Source organism: Nyctibius grandis, chromosome 33 (genome assembly GCF_013368605.1).
Source record: "Nyctibius grandis isolate bNycGra1 chromosome 33, bNycGra1.pri, whole genome shotgun sequence".
Taxonomy (NCBI): Eukaryota; Metazoa; Chordata; class Aves; order Nyctibiiformes; family Nyctibiidae; genus Nyctibius; species Nyctibius grandis.
Window position 1 is genome coordinate 4,746,126 of NC_090690.1, and position 21,801 is coordinate 4,767,926.

The 21,801-nt window shown below is 45.2% G+C and overlaps 1 protein-coding gene across 9 annotated transcripts in view; it reads right to left on the reverse strand.

The window, feature by feature from the left end:
• Positions 1-182: 182 nt before the first annotated feature.
• AAK1 (AP2 associated kinase 1) overlaps positions 183-21,801 on the reverse strand; it is an 87,592-nt gene continuing 65,973 nt past the window's right edge. For 2 of the 9 annotated variants that reach the window (XM_068421314.1, XM_068421313.1), the window contains one exon: positions 183-6,382. In XM_068421314.1, the coding sequence (XP_068277415.1) occupies positions 5,220-6,382 (1,163 nt within the window). In that variant the 3' untranslated portion in view covers positions 183-5,219. Of the gene's footprint in view, positions 6,383-7,709; positions 8,632-13,105; positions 15,189-16,733; positions 16,839-20,226; positions 20,338-21,102; positions 21,205-21,801 lie in introns of those variants that run through there. The other 7 variants (XM_068421321.1, XM_068421312.1, XM_068421316.1 and 4 more) reach the window with 7 other exon arrangements.

The following is a 21,801-nucleotide window of genomic DNA, read 5'->3' on the forward strand; positions in this document are numbered from 1 at the left end:
TTCACAACTGCCAGACAAAATAATAGGGACAGACCCAGTTCAGTACCTTGGGGGTAAAAACTCATTAAAAAACAGATTCTTTGTACCCAGCAAGAACATTTTGCATGGGGAGGGAAGAAGGAATGCACAGCGGAGAAGATGTATTGTAATCAGATACAGTTTTAATAAAATAATGTACATAGGTTTACAAGTCCAACATTTCTTCATAATGATTACCAGAAACACAGATGATCACACCCGGAGTGCAGAACTTGACTCCATCAAATCTGCAAGCCAGAGGTACTTCCAAGACCGCTAAGAATTACCATAATAACAGCGCGGTGCAAACGAAACACTGCTCAGAGGACACGAGTCACAGATTGTTTGTCACAGTTAGCGGAGACCACGGACGCTTCCAGCTCCTCGCAGAAACAAGGGAGTTTCTTTCGCCGCCGGACTCGGCGTGTAGTGATGCTCTACGAGCTGCATCCTACAAGCACCCTGTCCTCCCCAGCCCTGCGAGCAATTCCTTTGGAGGGGAGGGATGGGGAAAACAGGGGATCATCATTATCCCTCTAACTTCACAGGGGAGTATTTCTAGGGGTGTGTGTGACAGTACTTACCCTACCTACAATGGAAACTACAGGACGTGGCTTATTTTTAGAAACACTAATACAGCTCATCAGGTTTCAGGAATGTGTTTCGGAACTGGAACAAGATTTCACCGTCAAGATATTACTGTAAAAATGCTTTGGAGTCTTCTGGTGCACTGAAAGGCCTTGATTTAACACCATGAGGAAAAAGAAGAAAAAAAAAAACCACACAAATTCAACTCCCCAACACAAGAGTCTTTGGTGGAAGCTGAGTTAAAGTAACTGATTACCACTTTGGAGTGATTGAGAGTTCAGTAATTAAGCAGATCTCGCTCAGTCTTGCTTAAGCCCCACTGAAGACACGCGTCAGGGGCTGTATGTCATGATTGCTTACACGGGTTTGCTGTTACGAGCTTAATATCACCTACGTGCTCCATGCATAGTGTGCATTACAGATTGAGTGTGCGCCAGCTTCAAGAGACGACGATTGTAAACTTACCACCACGGATGACAAGTACTGAGCTGGCTGGAAGGGAGAGGAGAGATGGGGAAAGTCCCCAAAATACTGCAGCAGGCTGCGGAAAGTGCAGGTTAACACCGGGGTGGCTGGTCCCGTTACGTGTGTGGTACAAACATCACGGCAGTGATGCACAGACAGCCAAGCCGACTGCTTTTTTTTTTTGCATGCAGAAACTCTGATTAATCACTTTGAAAAGAGACTTTAAGTGCATTCAAGCTGAACTTGACAATGGGTAAGAACCAGTCCCTTTCCCAGAATGAATTTCAGATTGTCGCAGGACTGCAGCGATAACTGAGGCCATGCATGAGGACCCAGTTAACAGAATTTACTTTAAAAAAATGATGAAACCAGTGGTTCTGTTCAGAAAACTGACTTCAGAACGCTGCATTGAGGCCGTACCGGTCTTACTTCATTAAGATCACCGGTTGTGTGGCAAAGAAAACAATTAGCATTATTCTTCCACATTCATAAAAAAAAGGTAAAACTATGGAAATGGAATTTCCACTTACAATTCATCACGCTGAAGCTGCAGCACTGGCAGTGCAGGATTAGGAGGAACACAGGCTGGAAATGAGAAGGATATCAGAGTAACTGGCATTGAAATTCAGTTTTCTGACCATAACCGAAAGTGCCATTACTTCATAGGTCACATGCAGAGACTCAAACAAGCTGCCTCCACCTCCCCAAAAGAGATTTAAAACCATTTAAGCACTGATGTGTGCTGGCAGGATCATTAGCTACTAGGGCACGGGTAGCTTGCTCTTTGTGTAAAGTGCTCGAAGAACATAAAAGCTGCCAAAACGCTAGCTGGAAATTCAGCCTGACCCGACCCGGATCAGGGCTGTAAACAAGCCCGCACACCTCGCTGCGCCTCGGCACGTTTTCCTTCTCTCCCTCAGCTGGCAGCGCAGCACAGCAAGGTCTGAACCACACGTAGCTCTCCTCCGCCTCACCGACACGAACGAGGGGCTCTGCTCCGAGCGCAAAGGGCAACGAGCTAACGCTAACCCAGCATCAGCTAAGTGAGACCTGGACGTGGCACGGAAAGAAGTTTCACAGAATTATCCAAAAGCAATTTTTCAAGTAAAAACGAAGGGAAGGAAGGAGAACCTGAATCCAGCTAGCAGAGGTAATACCTTGAGCCCACATCTTATTTATATGCGGTACCTGCTTGCTCCAGTGAAGCATCTTCCCTGTTCCACAGATTCATCCCTGCATCCTCAAGGCCTGACTTCCCCTCCAGCAGCTTCCCCGAGCGAATTGAACAGCTCGAGGTCAAATTCAGCCTCCTGGCCATGGCACAGGATGCGTGTTGAAACAAATCTGTGCCCTCAGGCTCAGTCTCCTTGGTATCCCTTGAATTCACAGTTCGCTATCGCTGTCATTCTCAGCATCTCTCACTGATCCAATCCAGCAACAACCGACTGGGGGGGGGGTATATATTTTTAAAACAAAACCAACCACCGCCTTTCGGGTATGTATTTAAACAGAAAACTCAATGACAACAAAACACAATCAACGACAGCCTCAGCTTTGCTGAAGAAACATCTCAAGGGAAACCCAGACATCTCTTTACAGTACTTCTGTTTTCACGAGGTGGTGATGGAGGACAGAAAAAACCCTAAACCACCAATAGTACTTAACACACCAATATTACTTAACCCCGAGCACAGCAGAGCAGGGCAGAAGGTCCCCAGCTCCACACGACACAACCTGACCTGGGCTCGGCAAGTCACGATTTGCCCGCAACTGCACCGCGCAAGCCAACGTAACCTCCTTGCTTTCAAGTGTTCTCCCTCTCCACCCCAGGGCTTTAAGACCTCAGTCCAAGTTTCTCCCCCTCCCTTCCAGGCAATCCTCACGCCGAGCACGTCCAGCAGAACATTTGGCTCATCTCTTGCAACTGGAGATATTTTGGAGGGGAACTGAATTTGGGGAGGGAAAGGAAACACGGAGTGGTCAGTGACTCCTATTTGCAGATGCTTCGCTAGTCAGCTCCTGGCCTTCAGGGTTTTTCCATCCATCCTCCCCTTACGCTGCTGGGCTTAAAAGTCAGCAGCGAATCAGCCCCGGACTGGGCAATGTTCTGCTTTGTTTAAGCAGCCTTCACATGCATCGTTAATATGCCTGTTGCATTCCTTTAATGATTATTCTTTGGACATCGGACTGGAGGTGGTGTCAGGTTCTTCCCCTGCAAAACTAGACAAGTCTATTTGGGGCTGCAGAAGCTCTCCTGGGTGTAACTCCAGCGAGTCAGGAGGAGCTATGGCTGATCCTTCCCTCTCTCAGCGTGACAGTACTCACAGTACTTACTATCAGAGTACAAACACATGAGAAAGCAGGCAGAGCAGGAACCTGCTCTACATACAACCCGTCCTGATCTCAGCAACATACCCACTGCTCCAACAATTCCCCTGTGAACACCCAAAGAACTCAAAGCCACTCATGGGAGACCCCCAAAGGCAAAACGTGTCCTTTACCCTCAGCGCAAGGCTCCAGCTCACAGGATAACGAACAAACTCCCTTGGGAGGTGGCCACCACAAGGCTTTTAAGAGACTTGGCCAGATGCTACTGGAGTCAATGGGGATTTTTTTCATAGATGTCAAGTCCTTAAAAAAAAACAACCAAACAAAATTTTTTCTTGGGAGACATTCTGCAGCACCAACACCTGTGAGGAGGAAGGATTACTGCACCACAGAGATTCACCAGCGACTGGGAGTCCCTGTAACTGGATATTTTGAGGCCAGTCCACACTTCCAAGTAGCCTTTGCGGACCAGAAATAGCAGATCCAAGACAACTTATGCAATCAGGCATTTTGCAACATCAAGATGGGAGGTTTCACTCTTATCTTTGTCTTCTATTAGTGAAAAGAGAGGGGAGCAAAGCCTGCTTTGTTTCTGCCCAGCTGCCAGCCTGGGTGATTTTTCCTCCAAACACTATATTGGGATTTCACTACACCAAGGGCTGAACACAGAAGAAGTTGTCTTTCCCTTTGGGAATATGGTAGAAAGCACAGTTATTTTTGACACAAAGCAAACGTTACCAAAGGAGTGTGAATGGATTTTGTTTAGGCTCACCCTTAACCAACAAGAAAACAAAAAGGCAGAATTTACAAACATGGAGTCAAGTTCTCTGCTAGTATAAATGACTCTAACCGGATCGCAGCCAACGCTGAATTACACCAAGTGAGGTATGTCGATCAGGACATCTATGGAGTTGTTTGCATAATAAATTCTTCCGTAAGGCGTATTTTTAATACTGTAAAACCGCACAGCTCTCTCCTTCACAACACCACAAGCAAATTTCTGGGTCCTACACTTTGGCATAAACCAGCCAGGAAATACGCATGTAAAACCGAAAGCTTTGCCTGATCGTTCCATTTTCCAACCAGCAGCAACAGTAACAGCCTGACAGGTCACTTTGCAAGTTCATCCATCGGAGAGTTTGCAAGACAAGCGACTGAAGGCACCGTGAGTCCTTCCACCGACTCCTCCGCGCTCCGGCGCAGGCCCTCGGGCAGCAGCACTTCCCCCTGTCATACGCCACAGCGAGCAAAGTGATGCCCAAACCTGGTACCAGGCACCCACGACAGAATCACCCCGGAGCCACGGCTGCCACGTCTGTCACCACTGCCAAGCAGCAGGAACAGACCACCTTGCTCTCTGCCACAAGTCCCCGCTGAAGGGAAAGAAGTCACGATAACCCTTTAACCTGTGAAATCACCTCCTTTCCAGAGCACTAGCAAGTCCTGCTTGACTTGCTCTGTAATTAATAAACTTTTTCATTCATCTTATAATGCATTTCCCCAGCCAGGACCAGAAAATACAGAATATTACTGGTTTGGAAAAGCATCTAAAAAATAAACGGGGAGGAAGACAGTGAGAGGAGGAAGGTAAGAAGCAACTGAAAAGGATATGGAGATCCTGACAAGCCAGGCGTTCAGACCAACTAACATAACTTAAAATGTTTCAACTATATATCACTGCAAATAGAGTTCTGACCAAAAAATAATAATTTTTTTTTTTTTTATATATATATATTGCTATGTCATTCATTTCAACTAAGAGGTTCAAGGTCCTGTGAGAGGTGCTCCAAGAGGCAGCACACCTCCCAGCTCACAGCAGATTAAGGCTTTTGCTTCCCCACTTTGGAAGGAAAGGGTGCTGAGGCAAACGGGTCCCCGCCGGGCAGCTCTATAGTCCTGGAAGACAGAGGGGCAACAGAGACAGATCCTGCTATTGCCTGTCTGTTGGTCTGAGAAACCACTTTGTAAGCAGCTATGGGCTTGACTTCGAGACCCTGCCCATCTTCTGGACTGTAGTGACGGGAATACTTTGACAAGGATTGCGGACGGAAAGGCTTGTTCACCACGGAGCCCAGCACGGCTTCCTGGGGCACCGCGTGTCCTCCTTGGTTTCTCTCGCCGGGCACGCCACCACCCTGCTCTTGCAGCACGCCTTTAGAAGGGATGTTTTCCTGGGTCTCCACAGCTCTTACAGAAGAGGGATGGAGATTGCTTGGCTGAGTAAACCCGGCAGAAGGATACAGAGATCTCGCCGAGGCCGTGGACCCACGCATTGCTGGATCCACGCTTGGGAACATCGGGTTAGCTCTGTGTTGGACATCGCCTCCTTGACTTAGGAAAACGGGTGGTGCAAATGGTTCCTTAGACATACTATGGGCAGTCAACTCTTCCATGCTTTTCTTTTTAGTGAAAGGGGCTCTCAGAAATACATCTGCTTCTTCTGGATGTCTAAGAGCCACGTTGCCCTTGGAGATAAAAGGAGCTTTGGTAAAGACATCCACCTCATCAGGCACTTTTCTTGAGCTTCGGAAAGGAGCCGTGGCAAAAACATCTGGTTCATTAAAAACCTCCCCGGTGTGCAACTGGAAGGCAGGGAACAGCGTCTCCCCTGCTCTAGCCTGGGAAGACTGGGAGTGGGGATCTTCTTTGGAGGCCTCCTGTCTTTCCCTGGGCACAGACTGCAGGAACCCTGTGTACAACTTGTAGGTTTCCTCCTCCTCTTCCGAATCCATCAGTAAAGGCCTGGACCCACTACAATCCAAAATATCTCCTTCGTGGTCTGTCCCCTCTCCTTCACTGCTGTAGAAGGAGCTGTTGCTTGAAGGACCATCTCTTGTTAAGAAGTCTGACTCTGAGTTGTGCTGTGTTTTCACCTCCAGTATCTGGGACTGACCCTTGTACAAAGCAAGTCCATCATTGCCAGAAGGTCCTTTACAAAGTTCAAGAGCTCCAACTGGGAACAGGGCCGGATCCCTCTGCAGACCTAAAAATGCAAGAGAAGAGTGTTACTCAACAAGCTCCAACTCCTTAGTCATAAATAAAGGTGCTCATTACACAAGAAATGTCATGCCGTTCAGATTTAAACCACCATCACGCATGGAAAATGGGAAGGAGAGGGAGGGCAAACAAAAGAAATTAAACCCGCCAGGGAAGGTATTTACAACACACAAAACCGACACACAACTCGACGCTGCCTCACAGCTTGGGGACACCACAAGTACCGGTTTTCAGAAAGAGATGGAAGATGTTTGACACACGAATGGGCACACCCAGCACTCTCTCAGCACCCTTCCACAAGGTTTTTTCTGCCACCCACAACGACGATCACCATCAGAGAGGTTTGCACTTCCTAACACTGCTGCCTGGAGTGAAGCTCCAGCAAACAGACAGTTTTTGTCGTTTCATTCTGCACTGTTGCTTATTGACTGCCCTACAAGCAGATACGTAGCTCGGCACAGCCTCTGTTTCTGTGAGCCATCCCACGGATACGTGGAATTCCAGTCGGGCATGTAAAATACGCAGGGATGCCCTACAACCTGCTAAAATAACCTACACATCTCAAAGAATGAAGGTCAGCCTATAGCTTTTAATGAATCCTGGTAACTCTAGCAGCACTATTTTAAACGACTGCAAGACAAATGATTTTAAACAATCCATACCGTAACATCCTATCAAGTTATCTAACATAACTATAATGATCTGGCTTGCTCCTGCGTTAGCCTAACAAGACAGTGCGGGGAGAGGCTTGCTGTTCTGCTCTTCTCCAGTTACAAGAGCCCAAGATGGGGTTGGTTTTGCCTTACGACTCACACAGACAGAACAGAAGAGATCTTACCTTCAAAGAACTATTGGCAGGTTAGGAGTATGTCATTGGACTCATGTGAGCAAGAGGATAGGAAAAAGGCACGTGAAAACTAAGCAGTGTGAATTGCAGGAAGAACAAGGAGGGTAAAGGAGGTTGGTTGGTGTCCACTGAGCGATGGACAAGCGAGGTACTAACCAACCCACCCTGCTGTGACCAAATAGCACCATCACATCCAAACTCTGCCCAGGTTAATTCGTTCACGTTTGCACACCCATTGCAGCCTGCGAGGCACCATTCCTTGATCAAGTCCGTAGACGTACACGAGTTAACCCACTCTCAGTGACTTCTCACAATTAAAGACACAGTAGTCGTTCATTAGGCATCAAAATCGGTATTTATTGGGAAACTATGCACTTAGATACATTACACTGCTAAATAAAGACAGTGTAGATATGCGAACATTTCATAAGTTACTCTACAAAAATACTATCTATCTTTCCTGAAGCCTATTTGTCAGCAATGGTTTAACCTTAGATGCTAATCTCAGATTATAGGACCAATATCTCTATGGTGGTGTTTCCTTCCAGGAGGCTGGTTATGTATTTACCAGGTATCGTTGTGAGATTTTGAGAATCTAGGCTGAAGCAGAGCGAGACTGGCTGCCACATCATGCAAATGCCTCAGAATTACCCAGTCCTCATTGGAACATAGCGTACAGGAAAACACGGAGAGAAAAAAGGCATTTATCATGGTGAACGTTATGCCAATGCAAACCAATGACCCACTTTTCACAAGAACAGCGCAAACAAGTCATTTGAGCAGAATTTTCAAGAGTTATTTGCATTAGTAGGTATCTATGTTCATGTAGGACAGAGTAAGAGAAGGGTTGACGGGATATAGGCCCGTTTGCTTAGGAGAGGAGCAGCATGCGTCTCAACTTGGAGGCACTGTACAACAGGCAGAACGCTCTATTTTTGGAAAAATTACTTTTCCCAATGCTTTCTTGCTCTCTCTTTGCCCATCCTAAGTGAGAAGGGCACCTAATACTTGGAAGCAGTTTTCTCCCTAAGGCCAGTACAGGAGTTGGGAACTACTCTGGGAGGAAAAAATGAAGCAATGCTTAGGTAGGAGCTCGTTCCAGCCTTGAGTTAGGAGCTGGTTTCACCCAAAGCTGCCAGGCAATACAGCAAGAAGGGAAGGGCCCTGACAACTTGTAAACAACAAAAATGGGCACAGCGATATTAAAATGCAGTGGGTTACCTGAGAAGTTTGGGGATTCACTGACAAGAGTGGAGCACCACCTACACCCCCACGTTCTATTTTTCTGACGTTGAAGGAGGAAGACCTGGCTTCCAGACACCATCCCGCAGTAACTGATCTCAGGCACCTTTTCTTTCCCATGTTCTTGGGTTCCCTCAGTTTGTTTCCTATGGCAGAAAGCAAAGGGACAATCCCAGAAGCAGCTATGGCAGCACCACTACAACAAGGAAGACAACATCATGCCAGCGTTTTACTTCAGCTAACAGCTGGGTGCATGTCTAACTAGACAATGGCTTCGAAATCTCCTCTCACAGTTATTAATCTTGTAGGTTAGAAAAGGTCTGAGCTATGTTTAGACACTGAAATGGGCAATCAAACAAAAAAACCCCAAACCCCTTTGTGTAAAGGTCACAAAACCAATCAGGTTGGAAGAGCCCTCTGGGATCATCAAGTCCAACCATTGCCCTGACACCACCATGGCAACTAGACCAGGGCACTAAGTGCCATGGCCAGGCTTTTTTTAAACCCCTCCAGAGATGGTGACTCCACCACCTCCCTGGGCAGCCCCTTCCAATGGCTAATGACCCTTGCTGAGAAGAAATTCTTCCTAATGTCCAACCTGACCCTCCCCTGGCCAAGCTTGAGGCTGCGTCCTCTTGTCCTATCAATAGTTACCTGGGAGAAGAGGCCGACTCCCACACCGCTACAACCTCCCTTCAGGTAGTTGTAGACTGCACTAAGGTCACCTCTGAGCCTCCTCTTCTCCAGGCTAAACACCCCCAGCTCCCTCAGCCGTTCCTCATAGGTCAGACCCTCCAGACCCTTCACCACCTTGGTCGCCCTCCTCTGGACTCGCTAACAAGGTCAGCGCATTCCCATAAGGTCAGCAAGGTCAGGTTAGAGCTAACAAGACAAGGTCAGCGCATTCCCACAAGGAGCCGTAGCTACAGGCTTTGCAGATGAACATTTCAGAGGCACATGCTGCACAACTTTTAGGACGACAGCGAATTTAAGTTAGCTAGCACCGACGGATGCTTCGGCAGGTCTGAGATCAGAGACCAGCGAGACTGAAGCGCTCGAGGGACCGTTTGCCATGAGAAGGCATGGCAGTTCTGTTCTGTGTTACAGTAAAGCAGAGGAAGGGTCACTCCACGAGCTGGTAACAGCAGGAGGGTAAAGGACAACTCTCATCAAACTAAGACAGTGCCTTTTTGTTTGAAGCCCTGCCCCTCCTCTGTCCACACCAAGCGCACGCTCTGCAAGAGGCCTGCAAAGACACAGGCAGATGGTTTGCTGGGATCAACACACAAAGCACCCCCAACCCCTCGTGCAAAAAGAAGTGCCTCTTTTGCAGAGGCAGCATTTCCTAACGCCTGCCTGTGCCAAGATGGACACCATCGAGGGGCAGCTGCCTCTTTTGTCCTCCCCTCCTCCAGGCTCCCGAGATCTGTGTGACCCCATGGGGACGCATCCCTTACATTTTCAATTAACGCTCAGCTTTTAACACATGCACACCCCTAACAGCTGCAAGCTTTACAGCAAAAAATCTTTACAGAAGCCTGAGTTCACAGATCAGGTTTCTCCCTACCCCTGTACAACATTCGTGCATTTTTTTTATTCCAGGGTCAGATATACATACTAAAGAAACAATTCCTAAACTATATTCAGGCTCCCTTTCTGCAGGGAGAACCTTAGTAATAAAATCACTCAGTACCCCAGGAATACACCCTGGGTGTATTCAGAGAGCAACCTGAAGAAAAACCCATTTACCCCTCAGTTACAGCACCGCCACATGGAGTTCCCCCTTCTTTTAAGGAAAAGGGTGCACTGAAGTGGCAAAGGACTGAAATAACTGACAGGAAAGCGATAAAAGATTTACTCTCCCTATTAGAGGGGGCTGCAAGGAGGCAGAGCAGTCACCAAGATGATGATCTCATTGCTGGAGCAGAGCCCAAAACGAGAACGTGAGAGGAGACAGAGGCATTCCTAGAGTCTAAAGCTACTCTTCCACCAAATAACTCTCCCAATTTCATCAAGCCAAAGTCAGGAAGGTCTCAACACATGCTAACAGGTAGCTACAAGTCTTCACAATTACTAGTACGCAAGATTACTCGTTTGGTATTTAATAAGGGTCCAAAGACTTCTCATTCCTTCATTGTTGAAGCAGTGGAGTTCCTCCTTGTACTCCAATTCCTCGAAGCAATATCATTGAACAACAATACAGAACTACCCCCACACAGTGCTGTCAGTGAGGAGGTACCACAGCAGAACCCCAAAGGTCAGCATCACCCTTACTATGTCACCAGACAACAATTTGGACAGCAGAATTAAGCGTTTCTGCCCAAAGCTGCTGCGTGGCGGCAGATCTGGGAGCAGATCGAGGGTTCTTCGGTTCCAGATCAGGAATTTCATGTTCTAGTTTTGGCACGCTTGTAGAGTCATTTGCACCGTGCAAAGTGAGACAGGGCAGGTGTTAAATGCACTAACCCCACACATCATACTCCAGCAGTTTACAAACAAGACTAACAGCATCATTTGGTTTTCCCCTCATTTGTGCTGTGCACGAGCCAAGTGTTATATATACAAGTCATTTTTAAGACCGTCTGAGAAAAACATAAGGCAAGTTTCTAGGGGTTAAACTCCCTCCTGGGGAGGGCTGGAGCACAGGTCTCACATATTAGTAATGTCCTTAAAACAACTCACCCTTCCAAGGAACACTGAGACCTGACGCTGTGCATGGAGTCTGCGCTCCTGCGCGTAGGCACGGCTGTCCCCAGAGCACAGCTGCTTTCGGTTACGGAAATAGACTATACAGGAATAAAAAATATATACAAAGAAAACCGTTTTTTTTCTTCCCTCAGTCTGTTTCCTGCTGGAGTGATGCAGTTTTAACGTGCAGTGCCCACACACCTCAGCAAAGAGCAGTCACGGGAACTCATCTCACCCGATTACTGGTAACAGAGGTGACCAACAAGCCTCATTCATCAGAGCACTCCCCCACATCCACGCCAGCTACTCCCCAACTCTGACTAATTCCCATGAGAGTTCCTGAACTAGAAAATGTATTGGCTAAAAAGAAAATAACTTACTCCAGAGAGCCATGCACACACTTCAGATCCTACTGCAGCACGCTATGTGCTTGATGACGTTTTCTGTAGGCAGAGGCCCACATGCTCCACATTTTATGTTTGCTTGGATACCCCAAAACTTGCTGAACTCTGTCTTTGGTGTGAATCGCATCTGAACTTTCACTGTAATAACAAAACTTTTTTAAATCGATTTTTAAATAAGGTAGTTTTGGAAAAGTCACTGGAGGCAACATCTTGCAAGCTTTCAGGCTGAGGAATGCCATCATCATTCATTTACAAGAAGCCCCCTCTAAAAATAATTTTGCTCTACGCAGAGATTCACTCAAGCTGTCATTCGCTTCTGGTAAACGGCCTGTTAGAGGATGCACAAGGTGTGCCACAAAGCCACCAGTGCTTAGATTCTTCCACCCATCTCTCAGACTTCTCCAGCAGGTTGCACAGTGCCTGCAGCCCTGGCCAAGTCCTTCATACTTGGCCAAGCCCCAAGGAACCCCATGAAGACTTGGGCAGAGTTCGGGAAGCTGCAGCACCTTCTGGTTTTGGGACAGATGCTCCCAACACAGTGGATATTGTCAGATACAACACAAATTTGCTGATCTCTGAATTGTGGGTGCAACACTTGTGTTTATCAAGTTAAATGATGAACTGGGGAGATTTCCAAAGGCAGGGGCAGCTCAAAACCCAAGCCCCCCCAAATAAGCAAGAACCAACATCTAAGTTCCAACTATTCCTTTGAACATCTTGGCACCCCAAAACTAGATTCACTCTTGCATCCAAAGCACAACCTTGACTTGAAAGGAAATTGCTCTGTGTATTGTGGTGGCATTTGCAGTATCCTATCAGGAGGATCCATCAAAATAGTTAATGTCAAAAACCCTACGACAAGCTCCAGCCTGTTAGGGCAGAAAGGCTCCTCTGTCATCCCGACGTGAACCAACAGCACACACCAGGCAGAGAGGAGAATCACTCCGCTGTGATTTTGCTGACTGTATGCTGTTAAGTAACAGAATACAAACACCTGACCCTACAACCCTTAAAAGGGGACAGAAACATCTCCCATGGCTTCAGACAAGGCTCCAACCACAGCTGACAGAGAATCATTCTTACGCCATTTCGGGAACGCTGGGTACCAAACTTCTCCCCTGCGGACACCGGCTGAAAGTTCAATTTGTTCCTTCACAGCAGCAGCTTTCAGACAAACTCCTCAACTTTTGAGCAGCACACCAACACTAACCTCATGCCTGGAAGAGTCACATTTTTTGGAAAGCTTAAAATCAATCCCAAATATCCACTCATTTCATCTCTCTTGCATTTTCCATTCATTTCACAAATAACTGGTGAGTATTTTTTGATGAAGGAGGTCTAGATAACAGACACCTCTCAAAATGTATGCTTCCATTGTATCGCATTTCCCACCCAGATCCATGAATAGCTACTGGAAAAAGCAATAAAATAAACATTCACATCTGCTCATTTAATAGCATGATTAACAACCCAGCGCATTTATATTTGTTTCCAGAACGCTTGAACAAGTGCCATTAGATTTAAAATCTTAAACATTCTTTAAAAGTACTTTAATTCACAGAAATCTTTGCTTCTAATATACAGTAGATGGTTATTTTTTAAAATCCATTCTCTTTTCATATAATCTCAGTATCTGACTATACAATAACTTTCTATCTATAGCGTCTTCACGTTTTCCAGTCCAGCTTGCCTGTGCTTTAGGAATATAAAACAAAAAAAAAATAATAAAGTTCTATCCACAATTTTACTAAGGTCATTTCCATAGTTCTCATGTAAAGCTTCTCTTGGAAAGTGCAGTATACACATGTAATGATACAACACACTTAAGCAATACTTTTATTATTAAGTGTAGGTTTTAAAAGAAGAGTAATGTAGAGCAGACACAACCGATGGTAGTTCTATTTACAGAATTTGTTAAACTAAGTGTTGGGGTGAGGGAATAGCGGAGAGGCTGGAGATAGGAAAGGAGGAGTCACGAACTTTGATTTCTTGCCTTCTTAGCGAGAGGTCAGTACATACATAGTTCAGTCGTTCATACTTTCGCACATGGGAAACTGCACTTTTACTAATACAGCTACATACACATACACAAGGTTAGCAGTAAGCTAGTAATTATTCCACTACAGAGGAAGAGTCCTTCTGTTCAGAAAGAGCTTTCAAATACAAGATAGAAATTCCGGACTTCATGACCATAAGCCAAGAAAAACAAGTTGAGCGTATCCAGCTAGTTGACAAACTAAGCATGTGAAGGGAAAAAAGAAAAGGTAAAACCCATCAAGTTGTAGCAGCACTTACTTCAAACCACCTGAACCAAGTGCATGCTTGTTCCACAAAGACTCAAGAGTGGAATAAAGTCCACAGTAATCTTTGTCTACTGAAACAAATGGTTCCATACTTAACTGGTTTGCACTATATGCAGTTACAAGAGAAAACGGGGAACCCAGAACAGATACCAGATGCTTGACTAAAACCAGGATTAAAAATAGACAAACAACCGTAGGACAATTTGTTTCATACACAATTTACAGTAGGTTGGGGGGATTTTCTTTTTTTTTTTTTTTCCAGTCAAACACAGAAAAAAAGTCACAGAAAATACATCTGCTGCTGCCACAATGCCCTTTTCATTCAAAAAAGGTCAACAAAATGCTAGTCACAGCCATACTCACATGTATTTGGTTCAAAACCAGGTTATATTTCACTTAGGGCCATTTTTGCAGCTTTAACAATCTGGTTTCTTTTTTTTTTTTTTTTCTTTTTTTCCCCCCTCCCCCAAGGAAGCACAGTTCATTCACAAGCAGGATTGTTAAACAGCAAACCATTAGCTGGGGGCAGTCCGGAAAACTCTCTTCATACGCACCATCACCAGAGGTACTAGGCAAGACTACTTCAGAGGAACTCGGTGCTTTCTCCTCCTCTGAAGCACATACTGGCAATTTAGAAACATCAGCTCTCCTAACCTGTGTTCTGCAGGACGGGGACGTCCCTACCGCTTTCACCTGTCTCCTTCCTCCTGCCCATTCATCAGAAAACAGGAACAAACCAAAAACCAAACCCAAAAAAACACAAACGCAAAGATTGAAACACAGTTGTTCACGCACTACTCTAAGGAGAAAGGAGTCTGCTGTACGCAGGGATCACACATCAGCTACGATTAGCTAATTTACGGTTAGGCTTTCCATGGTGCTATGTGTACATCTCAGCGGGGCGGCTAAGGACGGTGCTCCCTTTACACAGGCTAGCAAAGACAGGTGCAGAAGGAACCACAATGGGTTTTTACCAGCTTTAGAGAGGACTACCTGGAGAACTGAGACAGAATCTTCCCCAGGGCACGGGAAGACAGGGGGAAAGGTGGGTGACTGTCTCCTGTTGGCAGATTTGTTTTTCTTTTAATTAAGGAGAGAGGGGGGGGGAAAAAAAAGAAAAGCCCAAAAGAACCACAACTGAAGGTAACTCTTCTGGAAATGAAAACAGAGGATTAGGTACGTTACAGAAACTGCGTCTGCTACTGTGTCACTGCTACAGGTCTATGAGCTGATCCACCAGCAGTAAAGACCTGGCTATGTTGGGAAGACTGGACTCAGAGCTTCCACTGTTGTTTCTAGAATGCCCACCTGAAAGTGTGAGAGATAGGAATTCAGTATTGAACAGGACACACACACACGACAGTTTCAGATGTTCAAGTGCAAGCAAGCAAGAAAAAAAAAGTCAAAGCAAAACAGAAAATTTGCTCAAGCTGTTCTCATTACTGGCATCACGATAGCAACAACATTCCCCTGCTTGTTCTTCCACCCTCTCCCCACCCCCCAAACCCATCTCGCTAGACTTGCATGGAAAAACATCACAGCAGCCAACAAATCTCTACAAACCATTTCTTTTTCCTGGGGTTTACATCCAAGCTACAGAATTCTGTTCTTACTAAGGAATCTATAAGGCAATTACAAACTCCTACAACCTAGAGAAAGGACTGTTCAAAGTTTTAAAGCTTGCAAATTAGTTGTTGTTTTAAGAGTATCTAAGTTGCCGGCTACTTCAAGGAGAGTTGCGCTATCATGTGGCTTTCTATAACTGGTGCTTTGATACTGAAAGAAAGATGCTCCTCTTTATTCAAGGCAGCCTATCTTGGCCCAGCTTTGGTAGAAATCTTCTCTAACTTTCAGCAGGAGCAGAGTCTCTAATATTTGAGAACTTTTTCTAATGAGTGTCAGTCTTTGAAAGCTAGCATCAGGTGCAGAGCAGGTGGACAGCACACTCATGCTGTAAACAAAAAGGGGAGTTCAGGAAGCCAAAAAAGTTCTACCATCAAATTAAAAAAAAAATAACCAAACCACAAACCAAAACCAAAAAAAGGGAGCCCTGGAGTATGTCTTTAAACCCATGCTAGCATATCAAAAGCTGTAATCAAAACCTTTCAACAGCCTGACTCTAGAGAGAAGACTGTTTGACTGACCAGACTGCAAAACGCTGCCTGACTTCTGTCCCTACGAAAGCTACAAAATGCAGCACTGTTATTTCTTTTAAGGAAACAGTGCTGCTTCTTAGACTTAACCCTACATCAGACTGAAACTGTTTGCAAAGATCACGTTAACGTGATCTAGGTGACAGGAATGCTGTGAAAGGAGAAACCTTCCAGTCTCTGCCCTAAGGACTCTGAATGCCCAAAGCTCTTCAAAGGAGGTGGGTACCATCTACCAAACATCTTGCACTCAGTTCCCACAAGCACCTTTGAAAGACATCAGGCAGAAGTGAAAAAAACTCACTTGCAGCAGGAGTTTCAGAGTTATAAAGGATTCTCATCATCTCCCTTTCTTGCACCACTTAAAGGACTTCCTTCCACTGGTTTGAGCACTAAAGAACATCGGAGAACGCAGCTCTCCACTGCGCTTCAGCCCCAGAGGTGTTTGTGTGCCCTGCCTGGCAGACTGGTACAAATTACTTCATGGGACCTAAAGGTGCTTGCATGTCTGTTACATTTTTGGATGTGCAATTTTCTCACAAACAGAGAACCCAGAGAAATTTCAAGGCCAATGTAAATCAGAGAAAGACTAAGCTCACTAAACACTACAATGACAGTATCTTACAGTTTACAGTTTGCTTTACTTCACATGTGCTGCAGCACCACTGCCCCACAACTAATTCACCCCCAAATCCTGGCTTACCTTGTGAATTTTTGGATATCAACACTGGAATTGGGTCAAACTCATCTTCTGTCACTTTTTCAGAGCCCTCAGGAGCATCAAAGCCTGATATCAGGTTAGTATCTTCTGCAGCATAAAGGAGAAACAGCGAAAAGGAGAAGAAGCAAAGATAGCAGAGAAGGCTGGTTAGAATTGCTAATAAGTGTTAGAACATCTTTATGTTTTCAGAGACAGGGTTTAGAAGCAGGAGTTTCATTTAAAAGGTGAAATAAAGTTGGTAAGTCTTTGGTAAAGAAGGTAAGAAGTAAGAAAGCCAATTAAATACAGAAGTGGAGGGGGGGGTGTGTGGAAAGAAACCAAAAAGCAAGGCAAGTAATAAGAACCAAAATAAAATTTGGCCAGTCTGCTGGCTTAACAACTGACAGTTCAAAGCTGGGGTAAAAGCCTGGGGTTTAAGCTCCCAAGGATTGAAGGTATTCTGTCATCATCCAGTGGCTGTCAGGTATTAGTACAGTTTGAGAGCACAACCTGGCTCTCCAGTTACCAGCTCTCATGCACAGGGAGAAGAAAAGGGCTGGGGGAAAAAAAAAAACAAAACAAAACCAAAAACAAAACACAGAAGAAACTCCAGTTATCTACATGGGACAAAGCCCCTGAGCTTTCAGCTACAGTGATAGAACAAGAAGTGCAATATGAAGTCAGATTAAATGCCGGAAGATGTAGCTAGATACCGAGAGAGATTTTTTTAAAGGCCCCTAGAGCAGTTCTGGCACCTAATTCCATCGATTTCAAACCACATCAGCTGTAGTTAGACACTTGGTGGGAGGCACTTTCAACAATCTCCACAGTAGATGAGCCATTTACCTGCCTTATCAGGCAATTACATACCTTTAGGGACTTTCACGCTCTGGCTGTGCATCACTGTTTGTTACTTTAGACACCTAAAATACCTTCCAAAATTTGGTCCTTAATTACTACATGAAATTTTTCTGAAAGCCTAGCAAAGACATGTACAAGTCAATGGTTTCCAAGGAACAGGAACATTCCTGTTTGAGTCCTATGAGGAATAAAAGCTCTTTACCTAACGCTGACAAATATGCTAACAGGTTTGGGTAAGATGATGCAAGAAACCACTTGTGGAAATACAGTGTCCTCTGGAAGATCAGACTCAGAAAAAAAACCCCCACAAATTCTATAGAAGATTAGCCTGTGAAGTGTCAAAACCACAAAGACATTTAATCTTAATGGAAAGTCTCATCTTGTCATCACTCTGTCTCTGGAGTGATTTACTTATGGCTCTTCTCGACCTACCTGGGAGCCTTTGCAAGCACCCCATTTCCATTTCACTTCACTTATACATACAATTGCTCATAGCTCTGGAGTTTGCTGTTCAAGAAGCTACTGAAGGAGCACTGCTCAATTATGGACTGTTTCCTAAGGAGAGGGAAAGGCTGGCGAGTGTCCCTTATTTGGGCAAAACTCCTCCAAAAGTACCTGAGCTTGCCTTAGCGACTGTGTATCACCATAAGTAGAAAAATTCTCCTCTGTCCTGTATTCAGCAAATGCAAATTAAGGAATCCTGAAGGCTGAGCAAAAATTCAGAGGCCACAAAAAAGCCTAGTAAAGCCCAAAGGAAAGGATGCTACGGCATGGTTGGAGCGTCAATCCACGCCTAGCTGCTTCTTCAAGTCCTCCTGGTCCCACTTGATAACTGGTAGCGTTGCAGCTCCACAGGCTGATTATACCCCTGGACAGCAGCATCTGCCCCATAGGTGCTTTACATCACCAAAGCCAGGATTGGATAAGCAAAGCAAACAAAAAAACAAGATTGAGACAGATGTACAGTTAATCACCACACCCAGAGCTATAAAAGCAGGGTTTGAAAAGAGGCCACAAATGAATTTTGGAAGATTTTAATGTTTTCAACACGCACATCCCCCCTCATCCCAGAGGAAACAGCAGGGTGGCCAGGGAGAAGTCGTGCAGGAGTCTGCTAATTCATTTTCTCATTAAGTCACACCAACAATGTTTTGGCTTTGCTATGTTCCAGATGGAGTAATAACTGCTCGACATACATTTCAAACTATTTACTCAAAATAGTAGCATGGAAGTGTATTATAGCAATGAGCAATTAGAACAACTGCTTGTTTAAACCCAAAAGCTCTATGAAAAATACAAACTCATTTTCAAGTGCCATCAAGTATAAAAATTGATTACAGACTGGTTTGACAGCAATTCCTCCGAGGACAGATCATTTTCTGTTGCTATAGGGATACTTCCCAAATGAGCTAAGCAAAACTCATCGTCAGGGGGCACCCAGTAGTTCGTATCTGTGCTCTGGGGCTCTCTTTTCAAGGCAATAAATAGCATAGAAGTTCTGGTCTTCCACCTGGGTGGATGTGTACTACCCAATATTCATAACAAGCCTGGTTTATGTGAGAGTCATCTGCTAACATTTGGCATTGTCCCCAAGGGACACATGCACTGTTCACAACTGCTTTAGCCCGTAATAGGGATGTGCCAGAAGAGAGTAGGAAGAGTTCACTGTGCAAGTCGCACCCCAGCTGCAACTTCAAACTCTTTCAGTGCCACTGCTCCAGCTACACTGCATGGAAAGGGCCCAGATTTCAGCTGGATGCTCTTCAGCTTGGAAAAAAAAAGCCATCTGAGCCAGAACCCAGCTTCCCAGGGTCCCCTGCTCTTGCTTGTTAGTGGAAAGAGAACAAAACTCTGATCACTGCACAGTATTTCCACAATTCCACTCAAGCTCAAATACTGATGTGCTACAACTGCCAGGGCTGATCTGCAGCTCTTAGGAGTTACCACACATTGTCCACTTCTCTGCTTTTCTGTGTTACTGCGAAACTCTTCCATTTTTCAATTGGATCTTGCACTTAGACTTTCATTTATCTTTGCTGTGACACTGCAGGTTGACTCAAGAACCTTCTCTTGATAACCTCTGAAAAGGAAAACTTTCTCTAGACCTGGAAGAGCTCAGTCACATGCTACGGACAAACAAAAAAATTCCTTTTGTTTCAAAAACCTGTGACACCAGTAGAGATAATTACGTGGCTCCCTTCCAGAATTAATAATGCAGCATAAAGGCAGGTCTTAAATCCCACAGGCAAAAAGCAAAACCAGAGTGCATTCACTTACAAACCCGAAGAAGGGTTGTGTACAAAAGCCTATCCTTTAAGCCTACTGTACCCCTTCTGCTGTATCCCTGTTTCATGGAAGATGCCACCTGTCTTGATAAACTTCTTCTTTACAGTCAAGCTGAATACTTCTATCTCTACTTCTTCCTTAGTACTTCAATGTGCATTCCAAGTTTTACCAGCTTGGGAAGAAAACAAAACAATGGGTTGGGGGGGAAAAACCAAACCAAAACAAAAAACCCACCACCAGAACACAGGTCAGAGAAGCTCTTGTGTAAAGCAGGATCAGCTTCACTTCACGACAGCTAAAGGTTGAGTTCCAGGATGGATTAGGTGTTAGAGACAAAGGGACAGTTTACCTTTGTGAGGTTGAGCTGCGAAAGCTACAGGAGCAAACTCATCCAAGAGGTCAGCAGCAGGGTTAGAAAGCAGAGAACAGTCAAGCAGAGAGTCTTCCCCAGTGAGAGAGTCTGGATCCAGGTAACATCCAAAGGCCACAAGGCAGCATTAAAGAGGACACAAACACTGGTAAGCTCATATTCTCACAGTCCTGCTCCCGTCCGCTCAGTGTACAAACACAGCTTGGATGCAAAGCCAGCACAAAAGCTCCCATTTCTTGTGATGGAAAACATTTCTTACTGCTCTGCAGTGAGGGCAAAGGGATTCCCAACACCTTTAGCAACATATAACACTTTCTTTGGGGCTAACTGCCCTCTAAAGCTGAGTATACAACAACGAAATCCCACACAAGTGACAGGTTAAAGTGGGGGGAGTGAAGGGAAGTGTGGGGAGGGAAAGAGTTGCAGGGACTCTCTGGCAAAACTAAGTACATTGGCTATTTCACAAGAGATCTCTGAAAAGATGTCGAGTCCATTTGCTGCAAAAGTGGCCAGATCAAGGCTTTCATAGTAAGAAAGGGACGGGAATTGCTCACTGCCACGCCCCAATAGAACAGACAAAAATCAGTGACTGCTCCAGATTTCAAAAGCACTTCACCAGAGCAATACTCTGGCACCTACAGATCTGTAGGAATACTGTACTGTTCTTCACAAGGAGACAAGCAACACTGATATCAAGGAACCACACAGCATCCACTTACACGACACACAAGCAAGCCCAGTTTACACTGGTGGGAAAAGCAGCAGAGATGCTCCTGCTTCGTGCTTTCTGATTTACACAGCCCACACCGGTACGATGCATCCCTGTCCCCCCCAACACCCTCCTGCCTCACCAACCTGTTCTGTTGGAGGCAACCGACTCAGTCTGTGACACAAGGCGTTGGGGCAATGGAGCCTCGAGGCCCGGGATGAGACTCTCAACAGCTACGTCAGGTTTTCCTTTCCAAATGTGCAAAATACCAGAGCAGAGAAGAAGCCAGAGGTTAGTTTGCAAGACACAGCGTAAGCAGGAACTAAGGCAGCAGTTGTCTGAATCCTTTCGTGACCCTTTAATATGTGTCAGCTATGCTGGCAGCAACAAGAGCCTGAACTTAGACCTATGTTAATTTAATCATGACTGTAACACATTAGTCTTTGTTGGGTTTGATTTTTTCTGTGTTTTACTTATTTATTTAAATTTCTGCAAGCCCAATTTGAAATATCCAGAGGGTAACTGGGAGTTAATAACGACTGCCCTGCAGCTAAGCAGAAAGGGCTGGACAAAGAACTACAAGCTTTTGCAAGATCCTTTTCCAGCAAAAGGAAAACAGTGACCTTTAAGGACTCCCCTTGCACTAGAAGTAACAGATCATTAAAATACCTGCTGTGGAGCCCTTAGCATATTCCAGTTAAGCTTGTAAAAAAGCCAAGACATGGGATCTTTTTTTTTTTTTTTTTTTTTTCATTTTGAGTGCCCAGTGGAGCAAAGAGGTGATAAAGTTTTGGAACTCGATGTCTTTTGAAAACAGCAGTCCCCAGTGTCACCTAATGTTGATG